Below are 15,332 nucleotides of genomic sequence, written 5' to 3'. Positions count from 1 at the left end.
CTATCTTAAAATTGTATACTTATCAAGTAAAAGAGAATATGTATTAAATATATACATTTACATATATATACATGCATTTAAAACCAATAGCTAGTATATAGTTTTATATTTTTTATTAATAGGAGGTAAAAAATACATATAATTAACAAATGGTGCATAATGTATATGCATATATACATATGTACTTTAATATATGTATATAGAGAGAGTAAATTGGTTCTGCAAATAGCATATGACTTTTTTGTCAATAGGAGATACAAAATATTAAACATCTCACATTAGATGAAATAGAAAGGTTTTACTACAATTAGATTAAATGTTCTATAATGTAATTACATAAAGTACGTTTTAAATTTCTTTTTTGAACAATGCAAAATAAATCTGGAAGGTATCACAGAAAGGTGGTATCTATGGGTTTAGTCAATGCATCTTTAAAAGTTTGGCTGTCTCATAAAATATCCCAGTTATATTTAAAAGAATCAGCATCAGTAACCTACACTGTTTTGGTTGTTTCAAAGTGCTCTTTCAAGCCAATGGCACTTCCTAAAAGCAAGTATTGAGAATAAATGAAAAGAATTACTTACATTTAAATTCTTAAAAGGCATTTTTAGCTTTTAGTATTTCTTATCTATATTATTTTTGCTTTGCTCTCATGGGACCCTTCCTCAAGAGGAACGTGATCTTTCACATTTTGCAGCTAAATAAAAGGCAAAGTCATTAAATGAAACTGATCATTGCTCGAGTCTCCTCTACTCCACTATATCTTTGGTGTGAGACCCTCCCATCAAGAAAAAGAGCTCTCCTGTATCAGCACCATGATTCTTCTTTAGCAGATGTATGCAGGCCTGGGTAGAAAGGCCTATTGGTCTTTGGGGTGAACATTCCAGCAATTTTAGGATGGGTGAAGGACATTCTCTATGTTGTAAAGTAGAAGTACTATTATGAATTTAGATGTGTTTTCAGGCAAAACTATTTGAGGAAAACGCACAAATATAATTTCATTCCTTTACAGTTACACTGGGAAAGTGGGGCACTAGCATCCGTGATGTACACCCTCCTGTGAAGAAGCTACACAACAGGAGACTCCAAATAATCAAAGTGCACCTACCATACACAACGCAACTAATATGTACAGTGGTAGTTGATTTCCATAATTGTAAGTTTTGAATAATTATATAATAAAATATAATATTTTATAATGATTCAGTGCCTTGGACACTCATCATGTAGTGTTTGGTAATAGAATAGATTATTTTAAAATTTTGACAAGCTGAAAAATAAAGATGTATAAAGACACTATGTACTACATCTCATACGCTAAAGCTGTATTTATATATAACAACATAAGTCACAGAATTGCAGACTCAAAAATTTCATCCATATTAATAATCTGTTTAATACTCAATCCTGCAACCATGAGATTATTTGACTAGACCATCATTCCACATCAGCTTAGAACTGCAAACTCCACCCATAAATAACTGGGTAGTTGAGTTTTTATTTCGATGAAAATAGCAACTGGACAAATAAAACTAACATTTTAAGTGCATTTAAATAAAATGCTTCATAAAGACACAGGACAGCTAAACAAACAATACTACAGACTGATAATTTAGGTTATATAAAATGGCTAAATATTGTTGAACATATCTGAATGGGAAGGAAAAGTATTTCATGAGGAGATCAATAGAAAGTCATTTAAATGGATGAAAATGAAATGGTTTAGGACACTGTCATTTTAGATTACCAAAAAATGTATACTTCTTAAAGCACAATTTTTTTTAAAATATTTTATTTATTTATTTGACAGAGAGACAGAGAGAGAGATCACAAGTAGGCAGAGAGGCAGGCAGAGAGAGAGGAGGGAAGCAGGCTCCCTGCTGAGCAGAGAGCCCGATGTGGGGACTCGATCCCAGGACCCTGAGATCATGACCTGAGCCGAAGGCAGAGGCTTAACCCACTGAGCCACCCAGGCACCCCAAGCATAATTTTTAAATATGAAAATGTTTTTAAAAATCCATCATAAAATGGGGATAAGCTCATAGCATCTCTTCTCTAATAATACTTAAAATCCACTTTTAAACATAGAATATAATTAGAAATGTTCTGCAAAATATTACATACTGCTTTAAAATTCTCATTGCCTCTATGACACTACAACAGAAAAGCTTATAAGTAAAAAAAATAGTAATTATAATGAAATATATTTCCTTCACTCCACTTCAACCAATGTTCATTATTGCATAGCTTCTATACCCAAGATAGGATATATAAGATGTTTCCTTAGATGTCCATTTTCTCACACAACTTTGTGAGTAATATTATTTACAAAATATACTTGAATGATCTTAAGTCAATTCTTTTAGTAATCCTTCAAGACATTAGTGTACTTGGTTTTATTTTATTTTAAAGATTTTTTTTTTTTTTATTTGACAGACAGAGATCACAGTAGGCAGAGAGGCAGCAGAGAGAGAAAGGGGGAAGCAGGCTCCCTGCTGAGCAGAGAGCCCATGCGGGGCTCAATCCCAGGACTCTGGGATCATGACCTGAGCCGAAGGCAGAGGCTTTATTTAACCCACTGAGCCACCCAGGCACCCCAGTGTACACGGTTTTAAATACATATATCATTTAGATTGTTTTAACTAATGAACATTACTGACATCTTTTTTCAAAAAATCCCTAACAACTATTTAATAGTTTTTCTGTTGATTTTATAAAACAAGGCAATAATTTAGAGAATAATAATCAGTTTTGTGTGGATCTGCACTTTATGTTAATCATTACATGAAACAATTTTGAAGTAATCCCATAGGGAAATTCAAATCAAAAGGAAAGAACAGATTCTTTACTGAATTCTAGGTAGTGATTTATGGAGAATATGATCTTATGATATTCCTATAGAATTCACTTTATAAGTAAAAAAAATATTTGCTTTTCTCTCTTCCATTTCCAATTGGAATACACAGTATACATAGACTGTTGTTTCCTGATAATGACTAGTAACTCATCAGCTTAAACTTTTACTATGTTCTAGGCACTATCCACTGGAGGTCATCTGTTAAACTATTTCTAACCTCAAGAAGTTTATCCTAAACCTGGATTTGATGGCAGAATTACAGCTTGAGTTCTCATCCTGGATTTGTGATCAAGAAACCTGTCTTCTCCTCTTGATAACTTCCTAAATACTTTCATTTCTGACTTTTCCACATTTGGGTTTCACTAGTTTAGCTCTCATTTGTTGGACAAGTTACAAATTCAAATTTTCCAAATTAACACACACTAAGTGGATTTTGCCCCAGATAATGAAATAATCATCATCTGCTCAGACAAGGCTGAAGCTCCCAATTTAGATCCCACTGTTTGCATCTACAGTAGGTCTAAGCAGATAGCAACAGAAGCCAGCAAATTCTCCCCCGGAGTAAAAACTCCCAAAAGCCCACTGCTGAACATGTGCAGCAGTAACTAAAACATCACAACTGTATCAAGTCTGGCTATGTGCGGGCTGTATCTCTCTGACAGCAACTATACTCAGGAATGGTATCCCTTCTCCTTATTGTCCCTTCTAGACAATTCTTACTCTTTCTTATAAAAATAATTGCCCCTGTGAGGCTCTTGCCCCATAGCTATGCACCTTTTTTCTAGTCATATTGCTTCCATCTTTTGCATTTGTGATCATCCCAGTCAGTTAAGAAGATCCTAGCAAATATGTTTCCACAAGAAATCTGTCTCTTCCACATCCAAGTACACCCAGGTAACTTTATTCCTTTGGGATGATACATGATACATACTAACGGGAGAGGTCTTTGCCTCCAGGATTGTTCTTTTCCATACGTTTCACACACCCTGTCCCCTACTTATCACCTAAAGATGAAGAATATTAATAGTAAAAACAAAATAAGGAGGAAAAGAATAAAAATTTAAAATCAATACATCTGGCCATAGTGAGAATAAAAATCATGGGCATCATCACCTTCTGGGCCATTTCTGAGGCTACAGAATTCACTCTTCATTCCTGCAATTCCAAGTCACATGATTCTGTGTGTAGATAGATTTGCCATCTACTAAAGAGGGCATCAATTAAATAATCAACTGAAGAAGAGTGCGGTCAGTCTCATTGGAAAGAATCAAGTATTTCTCTACCTAACTATAAATCTCAATTTAGTCATTAAACAAAACTGTACATTAAAAATAAATTAAGGCTACAAGTCATGTAAAATATAGTTGAATCATGCTGAAGATCAACATTACCACATATTTTAAAGGTGAAAACGACCAACCTTTTTGTTTCAAGGGAGGCTCTTCTATTTCTCCTAAAACAAGACAAAAACAGTAAATTAGAAAAACTTAGCATTGAATAATACTGCCTCTCTCTTTTCCCATTTTCTTTTGTTCATTAAAAAAGCCATCTATTAGTTTTGACATTAGTAGCTCTTATATTACTTTGCCTCCCAAATTCTAGTTTTCAAGTATAAACTTTGTTTATGTACATTTATGTGAGATAGTTTCACTTTTATGAGTTCAATAAAATCATGGCAGCAATCCAAATTATACATTATAGTTCGTATATCATGTTCATTTCAGTTCTCTATTGTTCATCTCGACCTCTCACTGGGGCCAAACAAATACAAATTCAGACAAAGTCAGAGAAAGGGCTGTAATAACAGCTTTCCTGGTAGTCATGACTGAATACATGATTTCTGATGACTAAGGCTGACGCTCAAAAATGTTTTGTAAAAGATAGAATCATAAGGCTTTGTTCTTTGTTTTTTTCTATCCATTCAATAGTAGTTTACGTATGGTTGGGGTTTATTTCCTTTTGTTTACTAATATATATGAGAGAGTACATAGGTTAGTTGCATAATTATTGTGATATTTATAATGTCCCTCCATTCCACACCTCCATTTGGTTCAATAAGTTTACTTTTGATTATGATTTTAGTAGAATTGCTTTCTATTTGATCATGAATATGACTTACATGTAGAGAACATATGCCTATCAATTATTGCTCTTATTTCAGTCTTCCTAAGGATAAACATGAGAAATAGCTACTATTTTCTCCCCAAAGAAGCATATAGATGTGAGGTGTGAGATGTGAGATGTGAGTTTGACCCTTTATAGTAAGACCCTTTCTACTACAATGCTACACAAATGGTAGTATTTAAATCTGATATCTTTGCCATAATGACAGATAAGCTGTAAAATGAAAGCCAAATAGAGGCCTATTTACTGAGTTTGGCAGCCGGTCAATAATGCAGTTAGACCTCAGAATCGTATGCATTTTGGTTTAGCCTGACCCAAGTGCTCATTTGTGTTTAAACTTCAGCAAACCACTATCATGCCTATCTAATCTTGTTTTGAGAAGTTAGGTGGGTCTCTATGCTCTTTGTACCTTTATCAGCGTCCTCATCCCCATCATCATCATCTTCTTCATCACCCTCAGACGAGATGATGTCAGACAACAAAGAAAAGAAGCCATAGACCCAGTCTGTGGTTTCTTCCACAGCATCGTGCACAAGTTTTAGAGGATCTGAGCCAATCTTGGAAAGAGAGCTCGCTAAAATTCAAAACAAGAGAAAAATTCAAAACAAGAGAAAAATTTTACAATCATTCCCCCCCAAAACCAAGAAGAGCCATTTATCCTGATTTGTGCCTTTGACACAAAATATGTCAATTTTATAAATGTAAATGTCTCTTGTCTACAATTTTTTTGGGTGCTCAGAAACAGAAACTGTATTTTGTCATAGTATGCATGTGTATTCAATTAAAAAGAAAAGTTATTGCATACTTATGGTACAAAACACTATAGGGTTACCAAGAAAGAAATTGTCCAGGAGAAGTTTATAATCTAAATAAGAGTTTAATACAGGGCAAAATTAGGAATGGAATGAAATAGTGTACATCGATGTTATTCAAATTGCAATATACACCCTATGTTATGGATGCTCAGGAACACAAGATATCGTTTTTGGCCCATCTTATACTGAAAAGTGTCATGAAGAAGATAGCTCTGTAAATTTTTTAGGCAAACAATAAGTGCCAAGTAGGTGTTAAGTAGCTGTTGACTAAAATAAGACTAATAGGTCCATTTATTATAACTTGTGGTGTATCAGTAAAAATCTGGAATTGTCAAGGTAGTATTCATATCAGGTTCCAGCTAGATTCACTTTGTTTCTTCTTTTCAGGCATCCCAGTACCTGCAAATTAAAAATTTATAAATTTCTAGTAACATTAGTAGATAGAATTAGGAAAAACTGAAGTCTATAAATCTTCCATTTTTTTTTTAATATCCTGAGAAATAGAAACTATTGGGAACTGAAAGATTAAAAAATAAAAATGCAAGCAAATAGACGTAATAGGTATTTCTAAAATGTTGTCCTTCTCACTTTAATTACATGAAAATTACTCTCAGGGGACAGAGATAGCCTTTAATATCTGATTGAAGAGGTGCTATATCTAAAAATATGGTATAAATTGAAACTGATTTTTCATCAATCTAAATTAAATTTTAGATTTATGTTTTCCTTAATTTTAGAAACTTTTTTTAGTTTTTCAGGGATTTTTCTCCCTCTGAAATCTTAAAAGAATAGAATTATATCAACATATGATATTATTTAAAGGTTAAGGATTCTAAAATTAGGCTTTTATTCTGAAGGAGATAGGAAGTCACTGGAAGGTTAAAGCAAAAAATGAAGTGATTTGACTTATGTAACTTCATTCTCTGGGTTGAGGATTGAAAGAATGCCAAGTTTGAAACTGGGAGATCAGTAAGAGCCAAATGAAAAATGCAAGGGGAAAGATGATGGTGATTTCTATCAGGATGATAGTGTGTGTGTGTGTGTGTGTGTGTGTGTAAGAAAGAAAGAGAGAGAGAGAGATGTGGTCATTTTCTGAATGTATTTAAAAGATACAGCTAATCAGATAAGCTTATAGTTTGGCTCCTGGATGTGAGAGAAAGAGAGGGGTACAGGATAACTTCAAGGTTTTTGGCATGAAAAACTGGCACAAGGGAAATGTCTTTTGTTGAAATGGGGAGGTCTGGAGAGAAATAGGGTTTTTTAGGGGTCTCATATAAGTACAAGAATTTTAGACATATCAAACTTGAGTCACCTATTAGACATCTTTGTGGAGATGTAGACTTCGTACACCCCAATATGACCTACAGAAGAGAAGTCTTAACCGAAGGTAGAAACATAGGAGCTTAGTAGAGGATAGAAGGTATCCAAAATCATGATACTGAATGATATCACCAAGGAAGTGGACCCAGGAGCACATGAACATTTAGAGTACAGAGAGATCAGTCAGAGGAATGAACCAGCAATTAATTATGACAAGGAGAGATGAAAAGACAGAGACAGAGGTATATACACAAATTCAGGGAGGGAAAAGCATAAAAAAAGAGTGTGATGTCTTAGATGTCAAATGAGGAAATTGTCTTGAGGATGGGTATAGAGTTCAACTGGCAAATGCTGCTGACAGGTCAAGTAAGATGAAGACTGAGAATAGACCTTTAGATTTAATATAAGGATGTCACTGGTGACCTTCAAAGGGCTATTTCAGTGGAATACATTCAAGACCAAATCAGAAGAATTTAGAGGTGGTAACTACATTTTACTATAAAGTAAATGACAGAGTTTGGGCAATGTTTGGAGAACATTAGAGTCATTGTAGATTCTCCATTGTTTAACATTGTTTAAATGGAAAGAATATTCCATTTTACACTGATGAGTAAGGTCCTACAGAAAGGGGAAAAGTGTGTGCTCACTTAGACAGCACGTATACTAAAAAGGGGGAAGTGATATGAGAGAAAGGATTTCTGGGGAAATTTTAACTTTTATGTTCTATTTCAGGGGATTCACAGCCTATCCAAGGATGCCAAGTTACAAAATGTTGGTTTCAGGAAAATTTATCTCCATGATTCAGTGACAATATAACTTTACTCTTTGGACCTTATTTTACTGCATTCTGGAGAGTTTCATTTGAGCAAGATATGGTAGTCTGAATGATGAGATTAAACCTTAGAGAACAGAAATGGAATGGAATTTTATAATTGCAATTGAAAAATTTTAAAGAACTGTATGTAAGGAACTGGATTGTAATGGCACCATTAAATGTATTTTTTTAGCACTAGTATATTTTATATCTAATAGGAGAATACGGCAAATGGGATTTTTATGATCTGAATAGATTGAGACCATTTCCCCATTTCCCTTTTTTTTCTAAATGTTCACTGAGGAACTTAACAATAAAATTCAACAAGATAGATATTGGTTTAATTATCCTTATGCTTAAATGCACTGTATATACACTCTGCAGACATGTATATTGCCTGGCTCTAAAATAGTCAAGCCAGGATGTTTTCATAAAGTCAGTTTTGCTGGTTTGAGAGCAGCCTCTGATTTTTAGTTATGTGGACAACAACCTTAAAAACATCGATATAGATGTACATATAGATAATAGATACAGATTATAGGTATATATTAAATAAGATAGTAGTCCTCAAGTTAATTCTAACTCTCTGTCTTGGATATCACATCCAAATTATATCAATGGGAATAACACCAAACCATGCAACTAAACCTTTTATTGGTGAGGAGTTTTGTTTTGTTTTTTTAAGATTTTTTATTTTTTTTAATTTGACAGACAGAGATCACAAGTAGGCAGAGAGACAGGCAGAGAGAGAGAGAGGAGGAAGCAGGCTCCCCGCTGAGCAGAGAGCCCAATGAGGGGCTCGATCCTATGACCCTGGGATCATGACCCAAGCCAAAGGCAGAGGTTTTAATCCACTGAACCACTCAGGCACCTCAATGAGGAGTTTATTTTTTTAATTGTATTTTCTTACCTCTCATGTTTCCATGAGTTAAATTAAATATATTACATTGAGGATCATCATCATAATAATAGTAGCTAACATAGAGAGTGTGTATTACCTGCCGGATACTACTCTTAGAACTTTATTTATGTTAATCCACATTTCCCTTTCAGTAACCCAACGAGGGAGCTATATTATTTTATCTCTCTTTCAAATATAAGAAAACTGAGGTTTTGCTATATTGTTATCAACAAAAAAAACAAAGATGTGAATTCAAAATTGGTTCTAGAGTCAGATAGTCAATGAGAGATTCTAGGAGGGGTTTTCTTGATGTTAAAAGGGGAAACAAGGACTTTGTTGCATGGGAACATAAAGCCTAGAGCTGCTGTAGCCACTAATAACCATAAAGACAGCCGCTGATTCACTGAGGAAGACAAAGGTTAAAAATGAAAGAATTTGAGTCCATATGACATTGCTGATGCACTGAATCATCCAATCTTGGAATAATTGCCCTACCTCTAGAACTTCTGTTATGTGAGATAAGAAGCGTTTCTCAATGTTCAAGTCACTTTTAATTGTATCTTATATTTCTTACAGAAAAATATACCACCAGATGCGGGGGGAAACTGCTCTAGGCTCCTTATGATCAGAAATTGGATTCTTGGCACTGATAAAAGAGTGCCAAGAAAGGCAAGAGAGGCAAGGAAAAGTTTAAAGTTAAATACAGTTCTTATTGGTCCTCTGTCTTTGAAGCCAAACTATACGATACTTAAGTTTCTAAATGGGAACATACATGGGATATTAACATTAGTCATTTTCTCTGCTTTCCTCCTAAAGAAGTCCATGTTTTCACCATTATCCTTAACCATCGGTCTTACATTCTTTAAGGTATATTAGACTCTTCTTTACCTTTCAAACCCTGATAAACATCAGCAAATAAAAGTTATAAGCTTGAGTTCTGAGCTCAGACTGACAGCATTCAACTTCAGGCCCCCCACCGCATGCCATGCCAGGCCATACTGGAGGCAGAGACAGAAGGAAAAATACTAACAATAATCCTGTCTTTATTTAAAATCTTAATATTTTGTTAATTGCAGACTTTTGCATTAATTTTGAAATTTTAAATATTTCATTAAAGAATCATGCATCTTAGTTACTGAGTTTTTCTAAGTCCTTACATTTTGCACCCAATGTGAGGGCGTCTCTCACCTCACTCTAGTCCTCGTTCTCCCCCCACGGATAGTTGTATGTTGTTGAGAGGATCAGCTTTTTCCATGTCTATTAAATTCACTGATGCTGTTGCTTTTCCAAAGTCACTCTTCTACAGTCACCCCTTCATGCCTGTTATCTTTATATTCAGCCTTCTTACATTCCATGTACCCAGTTCTGGCAAACAGTATTATACTGTTTGCAGTGGGAAAAAATGTTTTTTTCTGTGCTTCAGTTTACTGAACTGCAAAAGGACAGTAAGAGTAATAATACTAACAAGATTGTTGTGATTATTATATGAGATAATACATTCAAAGCCACAGTATAATGCCTGGTTACTAATAAATGTCAATGTGGAGAAACAAGCAAGATTGTCTTTGAATCTTGAATGAGCCAGAGGTTTTATTTTGTTTTTTTTTTTTTATTCTGTCTTTCTTTCTTTTCTTTTTTTTTCTTTTTTCAGTTTTCTAGCTGGGGCAGAAGCTTTCCCTCCCCTTAGCAACAAGCTCTGTCTATGACCTCAGCTTCAACTCAGGTCTCCACATACTGCGCCACTCTTATTTTCATATCCCTCTACATCTCTGGGTCCTAAATTCCCACTGCATGGTACCCATTCCCAAATGAATTACCCTCTCAACTATAGATTGCCCCATGCATATCTTATCAGAGGAAAGAATATCTCAGAGGTGGGGTAGATTTGCTCATCTGCATTTGTCAAAGCCACTCCAAAGGATGGTGATTGAATAGGAATCCTAGGCCTCTTCTGACCCTTTTGCCCATGAGTCCCTGCCTGCACCAGATGGTATTTACTGAACTTCACTCAAACTCCCGGTATATAAACTCCTTGGGGTAAAGCACCTAAGACAGAGTAAAGGAAATAGTAAATGTTATCAATTCAGCTTTTAGAGCCATTTAACTCAAACATTATGGTGGTGCTCCATGAATATAGACTGTAACAAATACTGTTTTGTGATCATTAGGACTCATGAAAGAACTAGTGACTGCCCCTTACCTCCCAGGAAATATTCATATTTAAATATTTGGATTTAAACTGAGACAAGGACTTCTCAAAGTGTCACAAATGTTACCCCAATTAGAAAAAATTCAATTTGTATGTATGTTGATATGTGTACTTTGAACATTGGAGCACCCAAATGAAATTGACTAGGAAATAGAGAGATTCTTCTCTCAAGACAATTATTCAGGACTTACTATGTACAATATCCTATCCTGATATAATCCACCTCGTGCTGCCACTTACGGGCTTGCTATACAGGTGTTTCTAATTTTGATATGTGAAGAAAACTGTCTGAAAATATAGAGTGGCAATTTTCCAGACCTAAAAAAATTTCCAATTTTAAGTGACTGGTTTCTCCATTCTTATTGTAGATAAGTGCTGGAATACTCTTGCTTCTGTTAGTGAAAATTTGACCAAGTAAAGAAAAATATTAGCAAATCATGCATCATTTAATATGCTCTGAGCATATGACAATTCTTGCTTGAAGTACTGTGAAAATTACTCGTTCTTTGTTCAGGGTAAACAGAATTCTCTAGAACTTAACTAGTGCCAAACAGAGCTTCAGATGTATTTCTCATTTCCATCCTACCCCTAAGGATGGGAAGAAGGGAACATAAGTGGGTAAAACAAGTAAAAAGATAAAAAGATATCAATGTTGTGTTAGTATATGCAGAAAGCAATGGTTGTCTCCTCTGTGTTCTTAGGTTTCTTATAATCAGAAACGCAACTGAGAGAATGAAAATTCTTATTAAACATTTTAGACTTGAGGTTTGACATAATTTACAATAGTCAACAATTTCCTAAAGATGTAAGGTTAAAATCCTGATTTAATTTAGCTTATTTTTAACCAGAACACATTTGCAATGGAAAGCACTCAAAATGAACTTAATAGCCTTCTGAGTCTTCAGGCCCCAGAGTTTTCAGCATTGACAATGCTAAGTACAGATACTTAAGAAGTAACAAACAAGAATACATGCTTTTATATCCACTTATTAAGGTCAATGTCCTTATCAAAGGGACATTTACTCAAGACATTGTGCTTTAAAGCATTTTAGATCAGTCTTAAGTAACTTTCAAACAATTTCTCATGGGTTAGACCATTTAACTTAAACAAACTTGGTTGAACTCAATGATGTCAGAACTGCCATCTTTAACTTTTATCATCACAATAGAAGGGCTTTCAATTTCTTATACTCCCTTATACGCCTTTTTTCTCCCATGAATTTATGGTTTTCTTATTCTCTAGTTCACTTCAAATTGAAAGTAAAGCCAATATGTGAAAAATATAACACATAAAAGAAAGTCAAAAATTCAGGAAATGTTTGAAACAGCATATGTATTCCTCCATAGTTAATCTCTAAGGTGTATTTATATCCTGCCAGTGGAAGTTTGTAAAAGACACACTAACTTGAATTCCAAATCTTCCCATTATTTTCTATTGTAAATTCCTGGAGGATAGCTATATTTTTGTAAGATTCCTTCAGTTCTGAGACAACACTTGATATTTTGTTGTACCAGAATAATAATAATCTGTAAAAACTAACATAGCTTTTGCTTTTTTTCTTTAAGAGAGAATGGGTTGGGGGTTGTGCGGGGAGGCAGACAGAGGGATTAAGAGTCTGAAGCAGGCTCCCCACTGAGCAAGGAGCCCTATGCGGGGCTCAATTCCACGGACCTGAGATGATGACCTGACCCAAAATAAAGAGCCCATAGCTCAACCAACTAAGCCACTGATATGCATTGCTTACACAGCTTTTTTAAAAACAGCTTTTCCACCCAAGAAATATTTTAAGAAGAGCTCATTTCTTAATATCCTCTCTTTAAATCCAAGTATAGTATTCCTTTAATATGATTTCCATTGTTAAGTGTTTACCATCTGCTCAGGTCATGATCCCAGGTCCTGGGATTGAGCCCCGCATCGGGCTCCTTGCTCAGTGGGGAGCCGGCTTCTCCCTCTCCCTCTTTCTGCCAATCCCCCTGCTTATGCTCTTTTGCTCTTTCTCTGTCAAATAAATAAATAAAATACTAAAAATTCTAAAAATTAAAAAAATGATTTTCACTGAAGAGTTCATTGGAGTGGAATTGCCTAACTAATAAGGATTTGGGAAGAATAAAAGTGAAATATTAAAATGGAGAGGTAGAGGCCAATGAACATTAAATTCAGCTGCTATAGTATAGGCTTTGCATTGGATACTTCTGTTGCAGTATATAATATTTCAAGGATCTCTGCATGGACAAAAATGTGGAATTCAAGGTATGTTGAAAATTTTCTTGGGAATTGAATATGTAGGTTAAAATAATTTTTTGTATTTATTTAATTAGCACTTCATGATTTAAACAAGAAATTATAAATATTAAGTCAACTCATTTGAGACTGGATAATCAAGTTATGAAGTAACATGATATTTCTATAGAGCATCTTTCAGATGCTTCTATAAAGAAAAGAATATGATGAAAACTCATTTTGCTCTATTTAAATGTGTGCTTTCACAAATGAGTGATAACTATGTTATTGCCATATTCAATAATATCTATTTTAAAAGTAGGATGTTTAAAAAGTTGTATATAAGCACCTGCCCTGAATTTCATAAATGATGCATCCTCAAAACCAATTTTCTCTGAGTAACTTTCCTCCAGTTGGCTCTTTAACATACAGATGATTTACAGAGGTTGAAATTCCCTTGAACTTGTTATCCTTACTCCCAATGAACAGTCCTCAAATGGTGAAATGGAAACTTGGATTCATGAAATTCCCTGGTACTTCCTTTTTTAAAAAACATATATATTTTATTTATTTATTTGAGAGAGAGAGAGAGAGCTCACAAGCAAGGGGGAAGGGCAGAGGAAAAGGGACAAGTAGACTCCCTGCTGAGCAGGGAGGTGGATGCTGGGCTCAATTCCAGGACCCTGGGGTCATACCCTGAGTCAAAGGCAGGTGCTTAACTGGCTGAGCCACCCAGGTGCCCCTTCCCTTGGTACTTCTAATATTAACCACACTATGAGACATCTTTACTTATGCAGGTGGAGTTAGGTTCTGAAGGCAGAAGAAGAACCCCTTGGGTGAAAATATGGACATAAAGTAGATGGAGCAATCTGGAGTCTGGGAAGGAAGGGATGAGATTCATGAGAACAAACTGGAAATTGCATCAGTCTTAGGACCTCCAAAACTCCCTCTCCAAAGAGAAGAAGGTGTCGACCTTGTCATGCTAAAAATGCACCTATGCCAGAATGAAGAAGCTGAAGAAGGATTTGTTAGGAGCTGGAGCTGCTGCAGGAGCGGCCGCTGTCCCATGCAGGGAAGGTGAGCCAAGGGATCAGGACAACACGCATACTCATATTTAAAGGACAACATTTAAAAATTTTAATAGGGGAATAATAATAAAAAGATTTGCAATTTTCATTCTGGCCTCAGAATGAAAAGGAGACAGAGGCAAGATTATAGGCAAAAAGAAAACATATGGCTGATACAACAATCTTGAGGAAACCAAGGCAGGAGTTCTAGAAATAAGGCACAGAGTGCAGAACAGAACCAACAGATGTTTAAAAGTTAAATGAGTGATTTTTGACCACTGAGTGTTTATGGATAGTGGGGAAAGAGGAAAGCTTACAAAGAGTCCCATGTTTCTGACTTAAAAACCTGGAAAATGAACTGGACTTCAAATCTAGGAGGCAGGCCTGGAAAGAAATACAACTACCTCCGGCAGGAATCTTGAGTTTACTGCTTCAACTTGATGACCTCATGCAATTAGAAAAATTGGAGAGACACTGAGGTTAAGGATGAGGAAAATAAAAATGCTTATGAGATTCATTTTTCCTTCAAAATAAAAAGTTTTACTGACTCTCGTGGTGGGAAGAATGTCTTTTCTTTAAAACATACCTTATGTGCTTCGATTGTTTAGAACCGTGTCACTGCTTTTATCCTCTAAACCTTACTATCTTGCAATTTTAGAAGATTGATCCTATTATTAAATTGAGAGCCATATATTAAAGATAAGTAGACTAAATATGATGACAGCTTGCCGGTCACTTATTTGGGTAATGCAAAGTCATTGCAACTGAAGCAATGGAACAATGTGGTAATGTCTGATGGGGGCAAGAAACAAATAGTGCCAAAGAAGAGATTTACAAAAGCCATAAGAAGATAAGGTTTTAATAAGGACGTGGGTGTCGATAGCTCTGATGCTAAAGGTTTAACTAAGATGAAGATGTAAAGTGTGCAAGTTGTTCACACTTAAGTTCACAATTAATTTGTTGATTTGTTCAATGTGTTCATTAAGAAGTCAAGTGTGTTTTTG

General features: G+C 35.0%; 1 protein-coding gene across 1 annotated transcript in view; it reads right to left on the bottom strand.

Annotated features, from left to right (window-relative positions):
- TRDN (triadin) overlaps positions 1-15,332 on the bottom strand; it is a 297,181-nt gene that overhangs the window by 269,112 nt on the left and 12,737 nt on the right. The window contains 2 exon segments of the mRNA XM_044238841.1: positions 4,278-4,310; positions 5,391-5,555. Coding sequence (XP_044094776.1) covers positions 4,278-4,310; positions 5,391-5,555 — 198 coding nt within the window.

The sequence above is a fragment of the Neovison vison genome, chromosome 1, assembly GCF_020171115.1.
Source record: "Neovison vison isolate M4711 chromosome 1, ASM_NN_V1, whole genome shotgun sequence".
NCBI lineage: Eukaryota > Metazoa > Chordata > Mammalia > Carnivora > Mustelidae > Neogale > Neogale vison.
The sequence above is the reverse complement of the archived record's forward strand: the minus strand, read 5'-3'. Positions and strand labels throughout refer to the sequence as shown.